General features: G+C 46.7%; 3 protein-coding genes and 1 long non-coding RNA gene across 7 annotated transcripts; 1 reads left to right on the top strand and 3 right to left on the bottom strand.

Moving 5' to 3' along the window:
* Positions 1–692: 692 nt before the first annotated feature.
* On the top strand, positions 693–11,627 carry LOC138636326 (TOG array regulator of axonemal microtubules protein 1). 2 transcript variants are annotated; one of them, XM_069724284.1, is made up of 23 exons: positions 693–1,022; positions 1,259–2,501; positions 4,028–4,088; positions 5,122–5,250; positions 5,427–5,690; positions 5,805–6,040; positions 6,164–6,387; positions 6,727–6,827; positions 6,914–7,078; positions 7,174–7,242; positions 7,408–7,568; positions 7,660–7,831; positions 7,976–8,212; positions 8,574–8,697; positions 8,936–9,041; positions 9,176–9,411; positions 9,515–9,673; positions 10,049–10,175; positions 10,255–10,370; positions 10,523–10,706; positions 10,877–11,096; positions 11,186–11,272; positions 11,374–11,627. In XM_069724284.1, exons 2-23 carry the CDS (start codon positions 1,464–1,466, stop codon positions 11,625–11,627), a joined length of 4,470 nt encoding a protein of 1,489 aa, XP_069580385.1. In that variant the 5' UTR covers positions 693–1,022; positions 1,259–1,463. The 2 variants fall into 2 exon arrangements, with proteins under 2 accessions (XP_069580385.1, XP_069580384.1); XM_069724283.1 differs by having other exon boundaries at positions 11,186–11,556.
* LOC138636327 (uncharacterized) lies at positions 4,742–9,571 on the bottom strand. The gene is made up of 4 exons (XR_011312256.1): positions 9,480–9,571; positions 7,628–7,798; positions 5,785–7,069; positions 4,742–5,695 (listed from the first exon to the last, which is right to left on the bottom strand). It is a non-coding gene; the product is annotated as an uncharacterized lncRNA (long non-coding RNA).
* A 2,479-nt stretch (positions 11,628–14,106) lies between the features above and the next one.
* Positions 14,107–17,117, bottom strand: ccdc28b (coiled-coil domain containing 28B). Of its 2 annotated transcripts, XM_069724274.1 has the most exons (7): positions 16,910–17,117; positions 16,587–16,786; positions 15,602–15,913; positions 15,313–15,482; positions 14,920–15,074; positions 14,406–14,428; positions 14,107–14,286 (listed from the first exon to the last, which is right to left on the bottom strand). In XM_069724274.1, exons 3-7 carry the CDS (start codon positions 15,835–15,837, stop codon positions 14,232–14,234), a joined length of 639 nt encoding a protein of 212 aa, XP_069580375.1. In that variant the 5' UTR covers positions 15,838–15,913; positions 16,587–16,786; positions 16,910–17,117; the 3' UTR covers positions 14,107–14,231. The 2 variants fall into 2 exon arrangements, with proteins under 2 accessions (XP_069580375.1, XP_069580374.1); XM_069724273.1 differs by lacking the exon at positions 16,587–16,786.
* Positions 17,118–17,907: 790 nt separating this feature from the next.
* tmem39b (transmembrane protein 39B) lies at positions 17,908–22,667 on the bottom strand. 2 transcript variants are annotated; one of them, XM_069724266.1, is made up of 9 exons: positions 22,530–22,667; positions 20,921–21,113; positions 20,582–20,801; positions 20,159–20,242; positions 19,868–20,022; positions 18,870–19,203; positions 18,600–18,787; positions 18,382–18,502; positions 17,908–18,287 (listed from the first exon to the last, which is right to left on the bottom strand). In XM_069724266.1, the coding sequence occupies exons 2-9, from the start codon at positions 21,049–21,051 to the stop codon at positions 18,054–18,056; spliced, it is 1,467 nt and encodes a 488-aa protein (XP_069580367.1). In that variant the 5' UTR covers positions 21,052–21,113; positions 22,530–22,667; the 3' UTR covers positions 17,908–18,053. The 2 variants fall into 2 exon arrangements, with proteins under 2 accessions (XP_069580367.1, XP_069580368.1); XM_069724267.1 differs by lacking the exon at positions 22,530–22,667 and having other exon boundaries at positions 20,921–21,628.
* Positions 22,668–23,407: the final 740 nt, after the last annotated feature.

Genomic DNA, 23,407 nt, shown 5'->3' with positions numbered 1-23,407 from the left:
GACATTAAAAAAAAACATTATTTTACTGACCTTTTTTGAGAAAAAAACAAAACATTCACACGTATTAGTGAGTTTATACTATAAACAATTTAGAGAGATAAATAGATAGATGGATGGATGGAAAAAAAAGGCAATTAAGAAATATAAAAACATACCTCATTGCCCATATAAATTCTAAACCCCTTCAGTAAAAGTAAAATATAACCTATTTATTAGCGAAATATACTTAAAAGGCTCGATATATCTTAATAGAAACATATAAACATATCCAAATGTATTGCTTTAAAAAAAAACAAATTGCATAAATGTATAACCAGTATATATAACCAACTTTTACACTAATTGTATGTATTTGTTCGTATAAATGCATTTCTATTTTTATTTTATATATTCATATTAAATTCCTTCATACCTGTACAAAACGATTTAAATGAAGTCACGAAAGTCTGTTTCCCGTCACGGTTTTCCTCCCGGGGGGAGTTCACCGGAGCCGGGGGGAGGAGTTCACCGGAGCCGGGGGGAGGAGTTTACCGGAGCCGGGGGGAGGAGCCTCCGGATCCGCGTCACCATGGAAGCGCTCCGTTTGCGACATGTATTCGCCATTTTGCTCCCTCAATGTGCGCGCGCGCGTGTGTGTGCGTGTGTGTGCGCGCGCGCCTCTTCTCGCGCAGCTTCCAAACATTGAACTCCGGACGGCGCAGCAGCACTCAGAGAACCGGAGCCACAGGATGACGCGGACATTTTGGACGACGTAACGGCAGATAGTTTCGTACCGGGAGGGATAATGCGAGGTTCCGTTTCTTCTCCTTCTTGTTTTTAAGTTGTTTTGTTTGTTTGTTTGTTTGTTGTCAGATTCGAGCTTCACCTGCCGACAAATGTTAGCGGAGTTAGCTTAGCGGCGGCGTTGCGGTTAGCTGTTCGCGCAGTAATTCGGCTGCTTTAACGGTCATGAATCGGTGAACGTCCCGGTGAAATGCGGGGTTTGGTCGCCTGGAACCGGACTCGTGTTGAGACTCTTAACGGTGAGACGTGTTGCGGAGAGCCAGGAGATCATGTAACGTGCACCGGTTCAGGATTATATGCTGTGAGCCACAAGTGGTTCATCACCATCATCATCATCATCATCATCATCACCATCATCACCATCATCATCATCATCATCATCGATCGCGCTGTTAATGACGTGTTGATCAGATGTTTTGATAAATTCTAGCTGTCAGCTGTTTTAATATTTTTTGTTGTTGTTTTTCTTTCGCAGCTTGATAAACCTGGACAGTTTTATTTATTTTATTTATTGGTTTTTTGTGTCCTCTCATCTCCAGCAGCTTCCAGGATGAAAAATCAAGAAGTGAAGAGGAGGAACATCATCGTCCTCGCGGGATCCCGTTTGCTTCCTTGGATTCTCAAATTTGACCACATCCATTAAGGAGCCACCACCGATAATAATAATAATAATAATAATAATGATACCTGGATTCATCACTCAGGAGTTAAACGAGCAGCTCCTGGACCTGAAAAATTACCAAAACCGCACAAATGGGGTAGAAAAGCTCAAACGCATCCTCTCAGAAGTGGACATGAAATCAGTCCCGCCCGGTAGTATCGACGAGTTCATCAATTTTCTTCCTCGACTTCTGGATGACAGTAATTTCAAAGTGCTGTACGGCACTTTACAAGTTTTGAACTTACTCATTCAGAAGTTAGACGCCGGTGTGGACCGATATTTCAAACACATAGTCTTCGTGGCCCTGAAGGCCCTCGGGGACACGCGCACCGTCACCAGGCACGAGTACCTGAACGTGTTTCGCCAGCTGATGAACGCCGTGGCGCCGCAACGGGTGCTGGATCACGTCGTCGGCCACTTGAAACACAAGAATTCGAGGGTTCGGGAAGACGTCCTCAACGTCGTCACGGCAGCTATGCTCTCTCATCCGAGGAAGGACTTCAACATCCCCAAGCTGTGTTTCGAGGTTGCGCCGTACCTGGCGGACGGTAAGAAGAAGGTCCGCCACGCTGCCCTCGAGCTGTTTGCCGTTTTCGACTATTGCCTCGACGTAGGGAAGAAGCAGCCTCTGATGAAAGCCGTGGACATGGTGGAGCTCAACGAGGACGCGGAGGGTCTGATGGCGGCCGTGCAGGCGAGACGAGCGAGGCACGTCCTGCCGAAGCTGTCGTCGGAGGGGGTGGTGGAGTACGGCCTGGCGGTGCCCAAGCCGGGGCAGCGGGGCTCGCTGCAGCACGGCTCCGGGGCCGACCTGGACTGGGTGATGAACGGAGGGCGGGCGGGCAGCGCCAGGAGCCACCGGACCGAGCCGGACCGCGAGCGGCTGCATGGCTACGGCAGCTTGGGCTCCCTCACCGATGACCTCCCGCTTCAGAGGAGGATCGTCAGCGCGGGGAAAGGGAAGAACAAACTCCCGTGGGAGATGTCGAGCTCCTCGTCCACGGAGAACGACCAGCAGCAGCAAGGCAGCACGCCCAACGGGAAGTGCTCCGAACAGGTGGGGGCCCCATCATCACTGGCACATTCACATTTATCTCCAGAGATAATTAAGCCATTTGGATAACGCTCACTGTTCTCGTGAGTATTTTTAGTACCCGTGTGATTCGCTGTCCAAATAAGACGTGCAGCTCACAGGAATGTTCTGGTGTATTAAAGGTTAGTTTACCCGGATGACAGATGGAAATTTTGACCTTTTTCTATTGTCAACAATCGACATGAGTGAAATCTGCTGTTGATTCAAAAGGGCGTACTTACCTCTTCGTTTGAGGAGACTTCAACAACACACTCAGTAAAATGAGGTCTTAATCAGCCGTTTGTTGGCTGCTCCTACGGAGGTTTCAGGAGCCGCAGAATGATTTCATATTTACTTTGAAAATATCGAGCATCTCGGCGGGCGGGCTTGTCATGTTGATTTACCCCCCAATCGGTGGAGAAGTGCGTAGGTCACACAGGGGGATGGTAAAGATACCTTTTAATGTCATCTGATAAATTTGGACTCTAGGTGAGTCACACCTGAATGCAACAGTCCTAAGAGACTTCGGAAATCCTGTCAGTGCCTCATTCAACTCACTTTGGGAGAAAAAAACTAAAAATATCTCTTATGGTGCAGTAAGTATGGAGGGAGAGCAGCACATAAGAAATGATTCCCCCTTTTAATACGGAGCATCGACTACTAAAACACCCCGTAAGCCTGTTGTTCTTCATTTTCTTGTTGTTGTTGTTTTTTTATTTGTTTCTGGGTGAAAGCAGAATTTCATTCCTAAGTATGTCGGCCCCCAATTCTTGATTTAGAGTGAGATGATAAATAAACTCCACTGACACTATTCCTGTAAGAAATACAACAGATGACTCATTTTCCTGCACAATGTCACCACAACATCTACTGTTTTGACATTTACAGTCAACCAGCTAAAATGTTTGGTTAAAAGAGATAATGTGGGACATCAGGTAAAAAATAATAATAATAATAATAATATATACATATATATTGTCCATTGATCGTGATGCATAGCTTTGTTTTATGATAAATATTATCCAGCTCAGAGCCTCCGTATGAAAAACCGTCTGTTTACAGCAGTGTCCGTTTCCCAGCAACCCCATTACCAACCCGCACACTAACTGGAGGGGGTGAAACATAATTGTTAATATCGCCGGGGTTATGCGGCTTATTCACCGCTCGCCTGTTGATTGCAATTACACCAAGTGCTCCGCCGCGAGTGTTGATCACGTTGTGAACGACGGGGACTTAATGGAGGCCGAGGGGCATGAACTGATGCAAAAAATTCTGTCATACTTTTATTTAATGATATTTGAACAAGGTTTGCCGTGACAATGAGAACATTATATTTGTGAGCTGTCTTTTACAGTCGGAGAAGATCCAGCTAAAAGGAAATGTCTCTCGTCTGTCTGTGTCTGCGTTCCTTTGTTCAGGCCACTGGATGGAATTACACCGAGGCCCTTGTTATGTTTAAGGATTGTTTTACATTATTTCAACTTCATCCTGTTATAAATTTCCATTCATAGGTGACCCGTGAGGAATTTCTTCCCTTGTCCCGGAGGCCAGAGGCCTACATCCCCAGTTTCAGTAAGTACCAAGACTCCCATTAATTGCATATGATGCGCCAAGTGTAGTTAACTGGTTGTGTAGCTTGACTCAATTTAGAGCAGCTTTTAAATTGGATTAGCATCCACATGTCCCGGGATCAGTACAGTTACAAGATGCTCGGCACACGAGTGTCATGCCTTGCCAGTAGAGCCTATTACAACATACCACTTAGTTACGGTTACGTTTTCTTTACGTGAAGGACACGCTCAGAAATTCAACCTTTTTAAAGTCTGACCTGGTGTTGCTGCTCTTGTGCGTTGTCAGGATGTTGTGTTTTGAAAATGTTACGTTATTTCTCATATTAATGTACTTTCTGTTGGATTTTATTTTCTTCATCCATTTGCTATATGAGTCTGGCTGCTTGCAGAGGGATTAGACTTCACTTCCAATGCTGCTGCCACTTCTTATATAACCTGGACACATGCTGGTGGTAATCCTCAAATGAAGATTACGAGGCCAAAATATTTAAATACGTCATGCCTGACGTTACCTTAGTGAGTTTTCTTTGCTGTGATCATAATCTGGAAACCTGATTTGCATTAACGTATAACGTGGAATAAATAACATTAATAATAATAAATAACTTTTTACACTTTCTGCTCAGTTAACCGGAAGTATTTAACCAGTTACGATGAGTTGAGAAGTCAAGACCTGTTTATTTAATTAAATCTGAATTTATGGACTGTACAAGAAGAACTATCACAGACAAAAGTTCAGGAAAGTTTTGTGACTTTGTTAGACATGAACATGTGTTCAGTGACACAGTCTGGATCGGGCAATAAAATCTTGTATTATAAATAAAAGTTTCAGAGCATCTTGGGAAAAAGCACTAAAAGTCCATTTCCTACCATTATAAATGTCTCCCTGTTTATTACACCAGATCAAATATGAAAATGAAAAAGTTGGCACGCTGTAATTATGGGATACGGAGGGATTGTTGAGTCACGTTAGTTACTGTTCCAGTATTTTGCCTCTCTGTTGGGTTTTTAGTCCAAATATATTGTTCATGCAGGTTTTGCTGAGCCACAGAAGCTCCAGTCCTCCAGAAGAAGAGAGTCTCCTGCACATCTCAGAAGAAGTGGAAGCCTCAACTTGGACCCTGATATCTTTAAAACCACTAAGTTCTCTGACCCAGATGCTGGTAAGGAGTCGCTCTCTCACAAGATTTGCTCATTTTAATTTAACTGTACATTTTTCAACAATTATCAAAGAAGTTGAGTCACATTTAAAGCTGTATTTAGCCGGCCATGAACCTTATCTAAAACATGCTGACATAAGTCTTTGGTGGGTCTGATGTATGAATGCGTTGTCTCACAGGGGAACCCAAAGACCGTACGCTCTCAAGGAACCCCAGCGTCGAGCGAACATTTTCCCTCCCCTCAAACCCGACCACATCCGGCTCCTTCCTTCTGCCCTCCTACCCGCTGGCTGCACTCCCGGGGGGCATGCTCACCCCGACAATGTCCCGCCGCCATGCGGACTCCTCCCTCTCCATGTCCAACACCTGGCCCTACAAGAGAGAGATCAGCCCTCATCGGCGTGAAAGCAGCCCCTGGAGAGACACCGCAGGCACAGCGAAGGGTAATCTAGGGAAAAAAGCACACCAGTCCACATGAGGCTGTTTTGTCTGTGGAATGTAAAAATCTTATGGCCTTCATTTTGATTTTTCGCTTACACTTTTCTTTCGTTTCCTAGGAGACCTCTCGAGCAGACGCTCCCCCCGACCTCTTCGCGCCGCCCTCGTGAGTTCTTCTTCCACTTCGTCGTTCCGGCGGGCTCTGAGCAGCACCAGGGCGACCCTCTCCGTCTCACCCGTGGTCCCTCCTGGCAGCCCTCAGAACCAGCAGCAGGACAAGAACCTTCATCCGGACCCCGACGACGTCAACGCAGCGCAGGATCTCCAGGAGGATGATCCTCTGGACATGCAGGAGGTCAGCAAAACGGTCTGCTTTACTGTCTGCATGAACAGAGTCATATTTGGAAGTCCAGGATGTTGAAATTAAGTTGTTGCTCTTCTCATGCTGATATCGGCTAATTTTCCGTGTTGCCCTCAGATGCTGAAGTCCCTGCGCTCATTGCGCAGCAGTGCTGCCAAGAAGAGGGCCAAAGTGAGCCTTAGTAGTCCAGATCCAGACAGCCCTGACTCGGCTGTGAGGGCGGACCTGGTTCTGGACTCGCCGTCACACACCTCTCCTGTGCTCACCAGCTCGGTTAGTGAAAGTGGTCTTTCCAGCCTGAGCTCAGTCGCCAACTCCAGCTTCAATGGCATCAAAACCAGGTACAGGAGCTCTATTTTGTGTCCATTGCTCGTGCCTGCCATGTGATTTAAACAGAATAGTGACGAGCTCATGGCACTTCTACCATAAATTACTTCAGTTCACTAAATGATCTGATTTGGTTGCCAAAATCAGAGTATTGATAAGGACAAACATGTTTTATTATGTTAGGAGCCATATTTATATCAACTCTAGCTTCCGTTAACTGAATGTTGCCTCAGACTTGCTGACGGGTTCGAGCCGTGGTAACCTGGGACTCGTCTGGTGTCGTGTTGATGATGTGTTGAGCCGTGTTAAACAGTTTCTCAGCATCATTTCTCACTTGTCGCATCTGTCAACAGTCCCAGAAGCTCCGCCTCTTCAGGAATGAAACCTCGCATTGCAAGAGTGCCTTCTGCAAAACTGAGGTCTTCTGTGTCCATGGACTTCAGCAGCCTTCAAGGTCCAACAGGGTTGAAATGGTTTGGATCAATTCTTTGCATCTTCTTGCATCTTATTTACATCTTCTTTTTTTTTCGCTTTTTCCAGCGTTGCCCCAGAATAACGAACTGTCATCTGAAGTGGGTGTTGTTGGGCAGAGAGTCACCTACTCCAACGGAGCAATCAGAACCGAGGAGGAGACGACGGGACCGTCCCCTCCGCTGACCAAATCGGCTTTCCGCGAGTCAGTCAGAGCTCTGAAGCCTGTCAAAGGTGAGTCAGCGTTGTAAAGCAGGCGGAGCTTTCTCCTCCACACACCGAAAAACATTTCATTAAATCAATCACTATCCCTCTGCTCTGATCTTTAGGGTCCCAGAGTTACGGCAGCAGTAGAAACTCACCAGGCACAGACGTGCCTGAAGGAGTGATTGGAAGAGGTCAGTCTCTGCACATCTGAACAGACCATGAGTCACTTCTCCCATTAATGATCACTGTTAAAAACCAAGTAGATCTTACTACTGAGTTATTAATCAGTTCAGCCTGTGGTATCCACCGAGTTATCTACAAATACCCCCCTCCCCCGCCCCCTTCATGCTTCGTAGGCATGTTTGGCACTACAGTGTCCTCCAGCCGTCCAGGAGGCGCCTTGTCACTTGAGCAGGGTGATTTGGTGGCCAAACCCCCCGCGGACCCCTCAGCAGGCCGTGCTGTGTCTAGCAGTCACCTCGATGGTGACGACAGCCCGCGACCAGATGAGGTTAAGGTTAGTCACACTTTATCCATCGGTGAATCATAAAAAGTTTCCAGTTACCAAAGTCTCACCTCGTGTTATTTTTCTGCCGACGCATGTGCAGGGGAGGGGGAAGAACGCGAGGCTCGGCCGGGATAAGTCCTGGTTGCAGCATCTGGATCAGCTGGATGGTCAGTTCACTGAAGGGGACCAAGCTCGGGACAAGATTCGCCACCGTGTCAGACAGATGTTGTCGGATTCGCCTACAGAGGAAAATCGAGTGTTAATCATCAAAGGCAAGAGACCGTTTCAGAAACCTTAACCAGATGTTTTATTTGGATTGAAATTCAGATTTCTTTGTGACGTGGAGTTTAAGGATTCTTAAAGATCCTCTTTAGGACAACATGAACAAATTGAAACGTCGATCTCCTCCGTCGTAGATCTCCATCTGAACGGCAGCCCGCTGACCTCCCCTAAAGCGGACCACCTGTCCGACGAGTCCCCCATCAGTCCCGCCAATCCTGTCAGTCCACTGGGACCCCAAAGCCCAGAAATGTGCTTCACCCCACCCCACCACCCGAGCCCGCCTACGGTGCCCCCCAACCCAAAAAATGCATCCCGTCTCAGGAGGGCGCCGAGCCTCAGCAGAACCAGACCCTCAATGTCCCACAGTTCAGGTCAGTGGATCTAAAAACCCGAGACGTTCAGAAATGTCACTGTGAATGTGCATCATGTTGCTCTCTGTTATTTCTTAGTTTGTCTCAACTCTGCTTGGAATTTAACAAAATCCAGCTGCATTATAAATAGATGAAGCAGAGCTTTAACAGGCCTTTGTTGATAGAAAACACCGGAGCATTAATTAGATCATCAGAGCCGACAGAGCGTGGGTAAAGAAGATGTTTGCGTCGGGTAATGTGCCACAATGCTTTGTTTTGACAACCTCGTGTTACTGCACCGCCGCCCACACACGCCGTCTGCTGTCAGACTGATACAGATGTAACATGAGATCCAATCTGTGGTGTCCAACGGGCTTTTCAGATGAGCTGTCCCCCGGTACCACGGGCCCCAAGAAGAACCTCTCCGAGCCTCTGGAGCTGTGTCCATTTTCAAAGCCCGACCTGGCGCTGACTCAGAGTTTCAACCTGCTAAACTCTGAGGACTGGTGAGAAAAACTCAATCCATCATGCTGATGACTCAAATCCAACGTTTCCACTTTTTTTTTCCAAATTTAGAAAAATGTGGAATTTCTAAAGATTGAAAAATATCCCGTTTACAGAAAATAGATATCGTTTTATAGACATCTCGGCACGCTTTATATTTAACAGCAACTCAACAAAGTAGAGTTTTGTCAGATAATGGCTACCATTTCTTTTATTTCTACTATTATGATTTGAATTCAGGGAGAAGAAGATCGAGGGTCTGACGTTCCTGCGCTCTCTGGCCCACTACCACTCAGACACACTTCAGGGCAGGCTGCACGATGTTTGCCTGTCTCTAATTCAGGAGGTAATATCGTTTGTTGTATAACACTCCCACGTTATTTTTGACATCGTGCTGTGTCGGTCTGCAAATATCTCAGTTTACACATTAATGTCATTTGTCAGTGTTGGTAATTTCCCATATTGCTTGACTACTTGTAGGTGAAGAACCTGCGGTCGAGCGTGTCCAGGGTCGCGGTGTGTACGTTGGGTGAGCTGTACACACACCTGCAGAGGGCGATGGACCAGGAGCTGGAGGGGACAGTCAAGGCTTTGCTGCAGAAGGCGGGGGAGAGCAACGCCTTCATCAGGCAGGACGTGGCTGCAGCACTGGACTGCATGGTGCAGCACTGCACCCCCACCCGCAGCATCAACGCTTTACTCACTGGAGGACTCGGGTTAGAATAATAAACACCAAAACCAAAAGTTTCACCAAACTTTGAATTGTGAAAATACTTTTGCTCACTTCGATTGCTGAATTGGTTTCTCCTCCGCCGACAGTCACCTCAATCCGGTGGTGAGAAAATGCGCTGCTCAACATCTGGCCGATGTGGCGGAGAAGGTCGGGGCTGCTCGTCTCCTGTCGGGGGGGAAAGATCTCACTGACAGAATTTTACCTGCCGTCATCAAACTCACACAAGACTGTTCACAGGAAGCCAGGTACGAAGAAACCCTTCGTGTTGCTGCATTTACACATTTTACAACCTCATTTATGTTTATAGGCAAACGGGGAACTTTTGTGTTGGCTCACTTTGAGAGCATTAATATTTTACTTGTAATTGGGCCAACAAACTAACTACTAAATATAACGGAGGTAAAATAAAGGACATTTTAGAGCAGAAAAGTACGATTCTACACTGCGGTTGATGATTGACCCTAAAACCAGATTAGTATTTGGAACGCTTAGAAAATAAAAAGTTGTTTCTTTTGCTTTACTGTTTACTTTTGGGCCCAAAAAGGAAATTAGTGCTGAAGAGCCACAACGCAGTTATTTTGGCATTTTAAGTCTTGAGTTGACACCGGTTCGTCCCGCAGGTACTTTGGCCGTCGAATGCTGCTGTCGCTCTCCGCTCACCCCGACTTTGACAAGAACCTGGAGAAATACATCCCAACCAAAGACCTGCAGACTGTCAGAGAAACCGTCTTCACTCTCAAGACCAAGGTACAGCGTCGGTTTGTGTTTACTGGCACGCTAGAAGTCAAATACTGCGATCCAACCTGCAGATTGTTGGGTTTTCTAGGGTCTTGGTGAGATGCCCCAAGACACTCAGTCAGCCAGGGGCCGACGCTCCCTCCCAGGCAGCGGTACCGTCAGGGCCTCGTCTCTCAACAGGGAGTCTCTCAACCAGACCAACAGGTGGGTGCAGATATCAAGTTGTACAACGAAGCCACCGCTTAAACTCCACATCGAGCATCGAGAGCTTTAGCTTTTACAAACTACATAATACACACGGACAAGAAAAGTTATTTCAACTAAATATGTATTGATGTATTTTGAATCCTCTACAGGGAGTCCAATAGCCATTACAGCTGTAGATCTCAGACGCAGAGTATTGCAGACAAAACTGAGTATATCACGCAGATCTCAGGTCTGCTGGGTTCAAAGGACTTCAGAGAGAGGATCAAGGGCATCGACCAGCTGGTGGCCGACTGCCAACACAACCCCAACATGGTCATCAATAGTATTTTCCCGGTTAGTACTTGTATTTATATATTTATATCATATTTATATTTTATCTCAAATTCCATCACTATTTTTTATGTAATTTTTGATGGTTCTCAGTTATAATCATACAATTCAGTTTCAAAATGAAAAGCCAGCGGTGTGTTTTTTTCTCTTCATGCTGTTCGCCCTTCTTTCAGGTGTTTGATGCCTTCAAAGCGAGGCTGCAGGAGTCCAACAGCAAGGTCAACCTCTACGCTCTGGAGTCTCTCCAGAAAATCACCCACCTGCTGAAGGACAACTTGTCCCAAGTGGTCAACATCCTGGTCCCAGCAATTGTGGACAATCACCTCAACTCCAAGAACAACGCCATCTACTCTGCTGCTATTGGCGCTGTTAATGCACTTATCCTGAATCTCGGTACTCGTTTCAAGAATTCAGATAGTTTTACTGAGGTGAAATTTGGTGGTCTCTATTTCACGTCTTTTTTTTTTTTGTCTCCATTACAGACAACATACTTCTTCTTCAGCCTTTCTGCACCAAGGCTCAGTTTTTAAGCGGCAAAGCAAAGGTGGACCTCATCGAAAAGGTCGCAGGTACGTCCGGCGCCGTATTTCTGAACACCGGGAGCGACCACAGCCTTTGCACCGATTTATCCGACTCCATCTTGTCATTTTCTCATTCTCTATATATCCAGATCTCGTCACGGAGCTCTACCCTCGCAAGCCCCAGATGGTGGAGCAGAAAGCGCTGCCCTTGCTGTGGCACCTCCTGGGCACCTCCACCCACAGCGGCACCATTCACGGCCGGGGCGGCAGCGTCAGGGGTGCTACCGCCAACCTGTGCCAAGCCCTTTACGCCCAGATGGGACCGAGCCTGAGCGAGTGCGCCGCCTCCCAGCCTGCCAACGTCCACAGAAGTTTAAACGAGGTCCTGAGGACCTTATCCTGAGGTAAAGCAGAGTCCAAAACGCAGCCAGATGTTGGAGGAGAACAACATTAACACTGATCTTACTTGAAGACAGAGATGTTCTACATTTCTTATAGTGCCTGCACTTTTATATCAATAAAGAGAAAGTCCTTAACGATTAGGAGCTCTTATTCTTATCTCAGTGAGATTTCCTCTGGTACAGAAGCATGGACAGCTGGAAGATACCGACATCAGGTCTTACACATACCCAACCTGCTCTTTGCACTTTGAACATAGCTCATTATCATGATGGACGTCATGAGTTTTACATTTAACCCATCCTATGATTGTCATTGATTTTTTTGTTTTGTTTTGTTTCCATACTCGATACATGTACTGTAGACAAATCAGAGACTCTATTGCAGAATGTAAAATTGAAATGCACAACAACAAGAGGACGAACACGGGGACCCGAAAGGTGTATATTTTTTGCTGTTTCATCAAATGTGATGTGATATTTTTAAAAATGTTTAATGTAGTTTATTTGAAGAATTGTGAATTGAGATTAACAAGAATAGTACAAAATACTTTTGTACAGCTCACGTGTATTTGCACAGTATTAGCTTAAATCTGTATGTATGATGGTACAGCTATAATTTATCTATTGTGTAATGGTTTAAAAGTTATATTAATGATGTGAGTTGGTACTGTCTGTTTTTGTTTTTTGCATGACCAAAACTTACTGGCAGGATCAGAGCTGTTTCTATTTTTGTGAAGGAGATGTGTGTGTGCGCCCGGATGCCTCGTGTTGCTCCTGGACAGGAACAGCGTGAAAGGAAAGTTTTACTCCTGCGGTTGCCTGAGAAACGGCGACGGCCGCGGTCTGATTCTGTCTCGGTTATAGTGCCAGTCTTCAAGTAGCCTTGTAACTCATCTGTTGTTAAATTATATCGCACTTGTTTGTGAACAAGAGCAAAGAGATCTATAAATAAACGGTTTTATTTCTGTAAAACTGACTTCAGTGTGTCTCATTCAAGGTTTTAGAAATGGGCTGGAGGGATGTTGAACGTAGCTTTTAATATCAAATCTCAACAGTTGCATTTTATTATTTTTCAAGCTAAAATGTGAATTAAATTCTATCCAAGAAAACACACAGTAAAATACCTTTTAAGTTACCTAATTTACCTTTATTGAAGGGTGCAGTTACCGAATACATGAGACTTTTCTCAACTTTTTTTTTAATATATATGTATATATATATATTTTGACTGCAACTAATCAATATGGCATGTTGTGTAAAGCGTCAACTAGCTTTCTGCTGATGACACCCCACCACCACCACCACCACATGTAAAATAACAGAACAGCTGACTGAACGACGTTCGATGGAGAAACCACACTGAGAAATGTTTCACATATTCCAAGGCCTTGAAAAAGAGGTAGGGTTAGCAAGCAGTAAAAAAATAAGTCGGGATTTTAATAACTAAACGATTTCATGTTTCATATTGAACACTAATTGGCTTGTCGGGGGATTAAATATGATGGCCACAGTCCACTGCCCGGTTTGGAGTTCAATAAACACAAATAATCTGACTCCCTTAACTTTTATGAAAGTAGCTGCCACTTTGAAATCACACTGTACAGAGATTCATGCCAGCTGCATGCCACTGCACACGCTCCCTGTATGACCTACTGCACACGTGACGGTTCAGGTTGTTTTTTTTACAGCTCTTTCAGCAGCAGGGTGGACGAGCTTGTGCTTGGAGGAAAAGCTGCGACTGAGCCCTCGTTCAAAAAGGCCTGAAGGCAAGCAACCAATACAGCCGCTGAACTACATCATATCGGCAGTTCACTGATAAGATAATCAAACATAACATCTTGTACATGCTCACGCGGCCCCTTCAAAATGCAGTTACAAGAACGAACAACAAGTGTTTGTTAAATCCAGTCTGTTTTCCGGCAACAAACTTTTAGCAAAGGTATAAAAATGAGGGAGTGCATTCAGAACAACAGCAAAACTCCCTTAAAACTTCTGCTCTGACCACAGTGGTGTGGTCAAAAGGGCCCGGTAGTCTACGTCTGCTACTTTAATTTGGTGCAAATTGTTTACCTTTGCTTCCAGACACATGCACCATCTTAAAATTATGCAGGCAATAATGTGAAACAGTATAAATTCTTCAAACACTCATGAAATGTGCTTATTTTTTTTTTTTTGGTCCCGGAGAACAGAGAGCGGACGACTACACTCGCCTGGATCCATTTATTTCTTCACGAATGATGTAACTACTCACTGAAGCCAAGAAAATGTTCAAAGCTTTTTAACATGAAATGTATTCCTCACATTCCTGTTCGTAAACCACCTGCTCATTTTTTTTTTTTTTGTGCTATGAATGAGGGGTTTATGATTTTCGTGTTGGTTTAATGCTCTGCTGCTTTGAGTCGATGTATTGTTCCCTCGGCTTCACTGACCAAATGGAAAGACGCCCCCCCCCCTCCCCATCCCTCCCCATCCCCATCCCTCCTCCTCCTGTGGGATCTTTCCATGCTGTTACTAAGGCAGCTGGATCGTTGCCATGGCAACCCGGACTTGTTAAACGTCGGGAGAAGACGGGTTGTGTGGTCGCCGTCCCCGTACACCTCGCTCCGTCAGGGACCAGATGTCTTGGGCAGGTCCTGGTTCTCGGCCAAGTGGAGCTTTTGTCTGAACACGGACACATTAAGGATTCACACGCACACTGAACACGGATCATTGAAGGCCAGAGTCCGCTGTCGGAGAGCGGGGTGACTCCCATAAATAGCCATTCAGCCCGGAAAGGATACATGGAGGTGCTGAGCTCCTCCAGCTGCAGAAACAAATGAGTAAATGGATGAGAGGTGTGTTGAAAACAAAACGACAGCACATAACTAGAAAGCGACGTGGTACAACGGGACTCTAATCTGGACATGTGGCCGTTGTTACGTAACGGCGTGCGCGTGTCTGGTCAATATTTGAATTAAACTCCCGTCAAGTGTTTACAAAAGCAAATGATCAACTTCCTCTCTTTATCCAAATGAAGGAAAGTCTCTTCACAGACCATCTGCAGGGAGCAAGTATTCCTGGCAGCAGTATCTGCAATGAGATGAAGGCTTTTTCTCACCTCCCTCACAAATAGCACTGCAACTTCCCCGCAGTGAGCATACCAGCCCCGGGGGGCGTGGGTCACTAGGAGCCACTCCACACCAACAATAGAAACTCTCTCAAGGCCCTCTGACGCTGCGCCGGGTTACATTCGACTTTCAACGTGCACAGGCCGATGACCTTTGACCTTCGCGCTTAACTGCGATTCCTGCTTACGTTACACAGCAGGTGCTCCAGGCTGTGGTCGGAGGCGCACTTCCTCTGGTCCTCCGAGAGCTCCTCCACGTGGCTGTCGAGGCTGAAGTGCAGCCGCGCCAGCTTCTCCTGCATCTCACGCACGTGCTCCAGCTGCTCGAAGGAGCACACCTTACCTGGAAACCAAGATGAAACCATACCGGTGGGACGTCGACCGGGACACAGTTTTGTAATCTCTTGTGATTGCAGCAAAGTCAAAAGTATTTCTACGGAAGTACATCAGTAAAAAAAAAAAAATAGCACCACGGATATTCGATTTCAGTCACATAACAAAGACGCCTTTCAGCTGCTTTTGTTTTCAGCCTGTAACAGAGTCTTCCCCCCCGCCGGCCCGACACCTCCAGCTTGTCTTACCGAAAGCCTGCAGTTTGCCTGAGTGGAAGTCGTTGAGGAGGTTGAGGAGGCCTCCCTCCATCTCTCTCACATCCGAGACATCTGTGAGGAAGGAGTGCTGCAGCGGGGAAGACTGCACGACTTTGCTGGGCCCTGCTGGCTGGGGGGCCCGGGGCTTCTCTTTGTGGGGTCTGACAGACAAAAACAATGCAACACAACAATATTTTGTAATATCAATGACAATTACTCTAAAAGCACCACAACCTTCTCCACAACATACACTTTCTCTTTCCTGCTGTTGAACACCGACCTGGTGATCTTTGGTGGAGCGACGACGGCTGCGAACGCCTCCTTGGGCTGTCCTGGTGCTCCTATGGATCTCTTAAACTTGCCTCTGTTCTTCGGGGAGGGAGGCTGCGGCAGGCCGAGGGAGAAGGTGGCACTTTTGCTGGCAGGCAGGACGGAGAGCTTGCGGGGGTTGATGGGGGGAGGAGGCGGCTGGGGGAGAGACACCTTCGGGCTCCGCTTCTTGCGTTTGTCTTCCATTATTCTTCTTCTTCTTTTTCTTTTCTTTTCTTTCAACAGGACAAAGAGGCACAGCCTGGCTGGTGAGCAGGACGTCCTGAAACAACAAAGGTGGGAAGTCTGTGGAGGACTGAGCCAAAATTAGTCCTGCAGCCCAGGATCCTCCACTCTGCACATTCAGGGATGCTTTCATTAGTTTAACAGCATCTCTTGCTAATCACAGCAGTATATCTGCCACAGAAAAAAAATGTAATAAAAAGTGACAGTGAGGAAGAGCGTACCTCTAATGTGAAATCGTAAATTGAATTGCAAAAAGAAAGCTATGAAATGGATGCTGTTCTCTGGTTTTGCTTCCCTGGTGGGAGTGAAACAGGAACCATGAAGGATATTTTTAGACCAACCTTAAAGTGAAAATGATGTGTGAACTGAAAGACAACGCTGTGCTTGTTGGAGTAAATTTTCCAGTTGACAAACCAACAATTTCTCAGACATGAATGATCTAGAAATTCAAAAAAGTTTCACTGCAGCAGGCTTTGTTTTTGTTTTTTTTTCCATCCCAGATGACTGAAACATACACAGACAGCTGGTGGATGCACTAAGCAGAAGAACAGGAGCCCTCGGAAGAGATCATGTCAATTACTTCCAGACAAAAGGCTTAAAGAACAAGTCAACACTGCATTGTTGTTGTTGTTGTTGTTGTTGGCGCCTCCCTGATCCACGAGACAAACACAAACACCAAGTTTCACGGAGGTTCAGGAGGTTCACGAGACCTTTGCTGTCTTCCAGTGATTTGAATGCCACGAACCCGGTGAAGCACAGAGCGGCTGTTCAGATGAAACCCGTGTTGTGATGGACGTGATGTCCACAGCTCCGCGCCGGCCTCTCAGCACAACCCAAAGATGGCCACGACAGTCATACACAACGGCAACTTCATGCGCTGAGAGCCTCCCTCTCCGGGACGGTGTCTGCTCTGTAGATATTATGAACCAACAACAATATGTGGGCAGCAGTTTGTTGCACCGTATGGTTAAATCCAGTCAAGCAGAAGACGCGTAAACAGATTTATCGTCCACGATGTCACAATAAGACTTACCGAATCAATTACGCACCGGAGAGCAAACCGGCGGGTCGCATTTCTCCTCCTCCGGTTTAATAACGTTGAAGTGCCTTCACATGAATTGACCTTTGAAAATCACGGTGATGTTAAATGATCCTGCAGGCGCGGTGCGAAACACGGAGGGAACCAAGCGCGGCATCGATGCGCTCGGCTCGGAGCTGCCTCGGCTTTATCCCACTTAAAGGGCCAGTTCGCCCCGTAGGATGCCGGAGTGGAGGGGGGGAGGAGGGGGTGCATGGAGAGGGGGGGGGGGGCACTGTTTACCGGATGCGGTGTGCTGCTGAAGGTGCCCCTCAGCTCGTGGTCGCTCTTTGCAAATATCCCACAGACTGTATGAGCTCTATTATACCCGAGAGCGTTTGGTTCCTCAGTCACTCAGGACCTGAGGATACAACACACACACCGGCCACACGGTGGCGCCAAAGTTCTCCATCTGTCCTCACAACCCTCGTGCCTTTCATTACCTGAGGGGAAATCCCCTTCTTAGATTATGAACTTTCCCTGTGACGTGGACACGAGTACAACCCAGCCGGTTCGGCCTGTTGTCATACTGTCTTTGGCTCTGTGGTTCTCTCCACTGTCTGGTTGCATGAATCCAACGAAATCCAGCTGGACTCCCGGAGCCCAGAAAGATCCCGCTCCGATGAGAGTGCAGGTAGATGTCCAGTCTGAGGGCAGCACATGCTGCAGTAGTGACTTCCTCCATCTCCAAACACAGTGCATCGGTTTCTATCGCTTTTCTGGAGAGAAACGAAGGTGAGCTCTGACATCTTGAAATGCTTCCACACATCGAACGGGAGCAAATATTCATAGCGCAGATGTGTTGTTTCATGCAACTGTATTTTTAGGGGTTAGAGACAGTAATTTTTAGATTAGAAAGTGAATGAATGGAGTTTGATTGATGTCATTGAATGCAGCAGTTTTAGGTGCTATACACTCATCTGGGACAAATTTTAAGAAAAACCAAAACAATCTTTAAAGTAATACAAAAATATTTATTTTTATTATGGCAGATCAGAACAAAAATGTGACACAAAATGCAGTCTGTAGAAAAAATACAGGGCTCTTAGGCATGTTTGTTTTGTTCCAATGTTGAGTGTGACCAGAAATGACTTAAAGTCTAACTAACTTTCTGGTCTGACGAGCTGTTGGAGTACGAGTAGGCCTTCCCGAGGACTATTCTGTCTCTGAGGAGCTTGAAGAAGGCGTAGTAGTTGCTGAAGAGAATCAGGGCCAGCGATATCGTCTGATGCCACTTCTCTGAGCATATCAGCGAGTACAGCTGGTAGAATATCATGGCACCTTCCAGGATGATGAGTATGTTCAATATTCGTAAAGGCTTGTTGAAGAAAAACTAGGAGCGGGACAGAATGGCGTCAGTCAAGAGGTCCGCTTCGTTCAATTATATCATGAAAAAGAAACATGTCGGTTCATTTGAAGATACTCACATAAAAGCGATAATGGGACACATCTGATGGGACTGCAACATTATAGTGGCCCATGGCCTTATACACATTCTTATTATGTTTTACCAGGACGCCCTGCGGCCACATGTACTCTTCAGTCCATCTGTGCAAAAAAGAAAAACAAGAAGCAGAGTGAGATTTGACCGAAACGACTCGGATCGGATCTTAAGCCCGGCGAATAAACAAAGAGCGGGACGCACATGTGCTGGAGGACGTTGGAGCAGACCGAAGGGTCCACTTTCTGCCAGCAGCCCAGGTGAGCTGCAGCTTTGTGAAGCAGGTCGCAGTATCGAGGCGGCAGCAGGTGCCTCATGAGGATGACCGACGTGCTGACCGACACCAGGATGAACAGCTCGCAAGACCAGCGCTTGTCCACATACTGGGTGCTCTGACGGAGATCACACCGGCAGTCATTAAACAACATCAAAGCTAAAAACAACAAACAAAAGTTACAATTAAGAGTTTCTCACCTTAACAAACCAGACGGGCACAAACGCCACGTAGTAAGCACTGAGCATGGAGCTGACCAGCACCTCCTTCATCCTCCAGTTAAAGTCCATCTTCAGGTACTCCACCTCCTTGCGGATGAGGTCTGGCGAGAGGCAGCAGGCGTGCGTCGGCATGGCCTGGACGCCGTACAGCTGGCTGGTGTGCTGCTTCCACGTCTCCTTCAGCACCGTCAGGTAGTCCCTGCCCCGCCCCACGCTGCCCACCTCTTTGGAGCCGATGCTGGCGATGGGCGAGAACGGACCGGCTCGCCGGAAGTCGCAGTTCAGCCGGAAGAACGGAATATACATCCCAAACCTGTGGAAAGCAAAGACGGCACTTCTACCGAGTCTTTCTCTTATCAATTCACAACCCTGCTGTTACAGAAACTATGACACGTCGTCCTTTTTATGGTATTCATGTTGAACTTCCTGTTTGTAAGCTGCTAGCGAAGCGGTTTCCTAAAGACATCCACGTTGGAAACATCTGCAAACGCAGGAAGTGTTGATAATAGCATCCAAACAATGTCCAGGAAACGGAGGGTTCATCATTCAAGCTCCGTTTCAAACTGCATTAAGTTGTAAATATTTCATAACCCAAAGCACTTTGATCAAATGTTCAGGAGGTAACAGGAACCAAACAAGAGGCCAATGTTTACTTTTGTTCTTTAAATCTTGGTACGCACCATCTTTGGTAAACCACACATTTGTTTTCAGACTCATTTGGTGTCTTAACGAATCAAAACTAGCGACTGATCGGTGACAGGAAGCACAAACACAAAGTTTAAAATAGAAACTTCCAACTCCAACAGAGCGTGTAGACAACATGACAACTATTTCATCAGAGGGAGGAAGGTTCATGTTGGACACGTGACTGGACGGAGACCTCGACGGTGAGAAAACTAGAAGACAACAACAACAACCGCCTCGTCCGATGTAGCCGGTATGAATACGAGCATCTTTGTTTTTTCCTGGAAACTTACGGGTAGCAGAGGAAGAGCAGGCTGAGGACAGAGTAGGTTCTGAAGAGGTAAATGAGGGAGCGGCACAGACTCCAGCCCGTCAGCGTTAACACCGCAAACCGCGCCATCACCAAAAAGATGGAGTGAGGGAAGGACAGCTTCCCACTCTGGGAGGCCTGGACGAGAGGCGAGGGAGAAAGAGTCAAATTCAACGATACTCTTTTGACATTAAATCTTTATTCAACCCAGAACCTCCATCAAAGATCCGCAAGAGACACAAAGTACAGTCAAAAAAAAGAATAAAATCCTTACCTCTTTAACAATTGCTGCAATTAACCTCCTGGCCAGGATGATGATTGTGAACACCAGCATGTTATAATCAATAAGATGAAAGTTCTGGAAAGAATAATATTGACATCCCATCAGCAACATGTGCAAATTACAAAACAAGCTCCTCAAATCCTCCTCAAATCCTATTCTTCATATCGGTTTACAATCAAGCTACAACTTCCTGTAAATTGACTGTGGAGGTGTTTCATGGATACACGACACTCAGCGGCTCCTTCTGAGGTTTCGTCCATTTGTTTACCTGTTAAAGGGTTTTTACGGAGAATCGTTCTTTATCCGAACCGAAGGTCTCATTCTGGTATTTATAAATAAAACGGACTTATCTTGGTCAGAAATACAGCGATCTATAATGCTGAAACTATAATGGACGTGATGATCGGCGCTCACCAGTGATGTGTGTGAGGGCGGGTGAGACGGCGGGTACCACCACACCGTCTTATAGATGTTGACGTAGTGGACAAAGAGGGCGATCAGGTGGCAGAAGAACAGGTGAAGCTCGAACAACACGTTTCGATCCACGGACAACTCGGGGATCTTACAGTGCTTCAGAGGAACCACGGTCTGCGCGGCGAGCGGCGGGCTGGACATGCAGGTTCCCGACCCGTTCCTGCACACAGAACCACTCGTGAGGCGTTTTCGTCACCACAGAACCGACGCCGGAGGCGAAGCATCGGGCTGCAGACTACGTGGTGCGATCAGGGAATCGCGCAGCAGAGCCCGACTGACCTGGTTCGGGATCGGACCCCCGTGACGGGGGAACTGGTGGTGTGGTTTCCATTACTGACCGAGCCCGGTTCACCGCTCAGTGGAGGTCTGCAGTACGTTGTACGATTGGCTCCTCTCCTTCCACCGGCCATCGCAGACCACAGATCACTTCTCTGAGCAGGTTCTTCACTGATCTCTCTCCTGCTTTTTGTCCCTGTTTATTGGAGGCCGTAAATACACAATATCCAACAAATTAGTCGCATGTAATGAGTGTAAATGATTTCAATCAGTCCGTACGGCGAGGCAAGCAGATGTAGAGCACTTTTCAACATTAGGGAATTAAAAGTGCTTCACGTAAAACCATTAAAACGTAAAGCAAAAGAAAAGGACATTTAAAAACCATTAAGAACAAGTGATTAAAACATTAAACGAGCTAAAAATAGGATCAAAGTTACTGCGCAGTTTAAGACATCCTGAAATCTGGTTCAGTGAACGGCAGCAAACACAAAAGTCTCCCGTCTTGATTTAGAGGATCTGAGAGTCTCAGCAGACCTGCAGCTTTCTGGGACTTTGTTCCGGATATGTGGAGCAGAAAAACTGAACTCTGGGAACAGGAAGTGGACCGGCACACGACCCGCCGGGTCGGGACGGTTCTTCAAGGAAGCGGCCGATCAGAAAAGAACCATTCAGAGCTTTATAGACCAACAGCAGGATTTTAAAGTGGATTCTGTGTTCGACAGGAAGTCCACGTTCTTCACCCGTGGACACACCGTGACATTAATGCATCGTGGACACGTTTTTCCAGATCCTGTCGAGACACAAGTCCTCTAATCCTCGATATATTCTTCAGGTGATAGTCGGCTGATTTTATAATCTTATAGTCTTAATATGGATGTTCAGATTTGAGGTCTGAATCCACAATGTTACATCAATAACACCGTTGCACTTTAATTTAATATTATTCTATTTTTACTTGTATATAATGTGCATTTTTACATTTAATATATTTTTACTACCTCTGTTTTTTATTGTCATGTTTATTGCTTTGCCCTGAACCTTTTTATATTGCTGCTGTTGCAAAACAATGTACCCTCGTGGGATTAATAAATGATCTGTCTATCTACTACATGGTATAATTTACTGGCAGCTAGTTAGTTATGGGAATTATATCTTGGGTCAACGAGTGGATCAGACTGAGATAATAATAATAATAATAATAATAATAATAATAATAAAAGTGATTGGTGCAAAAGAGCAAAAACAAGCTGAACATAAACACACATTTGCAAACGTCAGTACCAAACACCTCCAAAGACAAACGGTGTGCAGAAAGTCTCCCTCAGAAACATTCATCACCAACAGTTTGCGTTAGCTCCAAATAGCTTTCCATAATATGGTGCATGTTTTTTGCAGCTGTCGCTGCGCGCAGGCCGAGCAGCTGCACCGGGAGGTTCCCTCCCGGGTCACCGCGTCTCCAGAGCCGTTTACATCACAAAACATGAGGCGCAAGGCGAAAACAGCGTGGACCCGGTTTAATACGGAGATCGCGGCCTAAACTCGGTGTCTCTGTCTCACCAGCTAACTAGCCGCAAACCGAGCGCGCAGGCCGGACGGGGACACGCGGACTCACCGGCGGACGCGCGCGCTGTCCCGCGTCAGTTGCTGCTCCGCTGCACGGAAACCGACCTAAACACGACGCATGGTCACGACATGCGTTCCGTTACCGGCTTGTTTATTTCCACTGATATCGGCGGAGCCGCTCATTGTTGATGTGAAAGTGGCCTCTGATGGACGCGGATGTTGTGGAGCTGTGGGAGGAGAATCACTTAAAGGGACATTCCGCACATTCAGTCCGCCGCACGAAGGAGGTGAGAACCGGCTGATGATCTCTGATCTCTGATCTCTGTCAGTAGTTGTGGCTCATTTATTTATGTATTATTTATATTCTAACTTTTGGAGCTGCATGTCTCTGCTCTGTGATTGACAGCTCATGTCTTGGATCTCTATGCTGTCCTTTTCTCTCTCTGCTCTCCTCTCCAGGCAGATGCCCCGCCCACCTCTGAGCCTGGTTCTGTTGACAGATGCCCCGCCCACCTCTGAGCCTGGATCTGTTGACAGATGCCCCGCCCACCTCTGAGCCTGGTTCTGTTGACAGATGCCCCGCCCACCTCTGAGCCTGGTTGTTAACAGATGCCCCACCCACCTCTGATCCTGGTTCTGTTAACAGATGCCCCGCCCACCTCTGAGCCTGGTTCTGTTGACAGATGCCCCGCCCACCTCTGAGCCTGGTTCTGTTGACAGATGCCCCGCCCACCTCTGAGCCTGGTTCTGTTGACAGATGCCCCGCCCACCTCTGAGCCTGGTTGTTAACAGATGCCCCGCCCACCTCTGATCCTGGTTCTGTTGACAGATGCTCCGCCCACCTCTGATCCTGGTTCTGTTGACAGATGCCCCGCCCACCTCTGAGCCTGGTTCTGTTGACAGATGCCCCGCCCACCTCTGATCCTG

The sequence above is a fragment of the Brachyistius frenatus genome, unplaced genomic scaffold (genome assembly GCF_029030835.1).
Source record: "Brachyistius frenatus isolate BFR_SWC_R1_liver_20210118 unplaced genomic scaffold, ASM2903083v1 Contig_368, whole genome shotgun sequence".
NCBI lineage: Eukaryota > Metazoa > Chordata > Actinopteri > Embiotocidae > Brachyistius > Brachyistius frenatus.
This window is presented reverse-complemented; position numbering and strand designations above follow the sequence as displayed.

Excerpts from the sequence above, each read along its gene's own strand:
- ccdc28b (XM_069724274.1), bottom strand. The coding sequence starts at position 15,837 with ATGGAAGACAAACGCAAGAAGCGGAGCCCGAAGGTGTCTCTCCCCCAG. Across the intron at positions 14,429-14,919 it reads TGGAGCACCTGCTGTGTAAC|CTGGAGGAGCTCAGCACCTC; the intron begins GTAAGCAGGAAT and ends TTGTTTCTGCAG. Across the intron at positions 14,287-14,405 it reads GAGGAGCTCAGCACCTCCAT|ACAAAAGCTCCACTTGGCCG; the intron begins GTATCCTTTCCG and ends GTCCGTGTTCAG.
- LOC138636326 (XM_069724283.1), top strand. The coding sequence starts at position 1,464 with ATGATACCTGGATTCATCACTCAGGAGTTAAACGAGCAGCTCCTGGAC. Across the intron at positions 6,828-6,913 it reads GGACTTCAGCAGCCTTCAAG|CGTTGCCCCAGAATAACGAA; the intron begins GTCCAACAGGGT and ends CGCTTTTTCCAG. Across the intron at positions 8,213-8,573 it reads CTCAATGTCCCACAGTTCAG|ATGAGCTGTCCCCCGGTACC; the intron begins GTCAGTGGATCT and ends CGGGCTTTTCAG.
- tmem39b (XM_069724266.1), bottom strand. The coding sequence starts at position 21,051 with ATGGCCGGTGGAAGGAGAGGAGCCAATCGTACAACGTACTGCAGACCT. Across the intron at positions 20,802-20,920 it reads GGGGTCCGATCCCGAACCAG|GAACGGGTCGGGAACCTGCA; the intron begins GTCAGTCGGGCT and ends TTCTGTGTGCAG. Across the intron at positions 18,788-18,869 it reads TGCCCGTCTGGTTTGTTAAG|AGCACCCAGTATGTGGACAA; the intron begins GTGAGAAACTCT and ends GATCTCCGTCAG.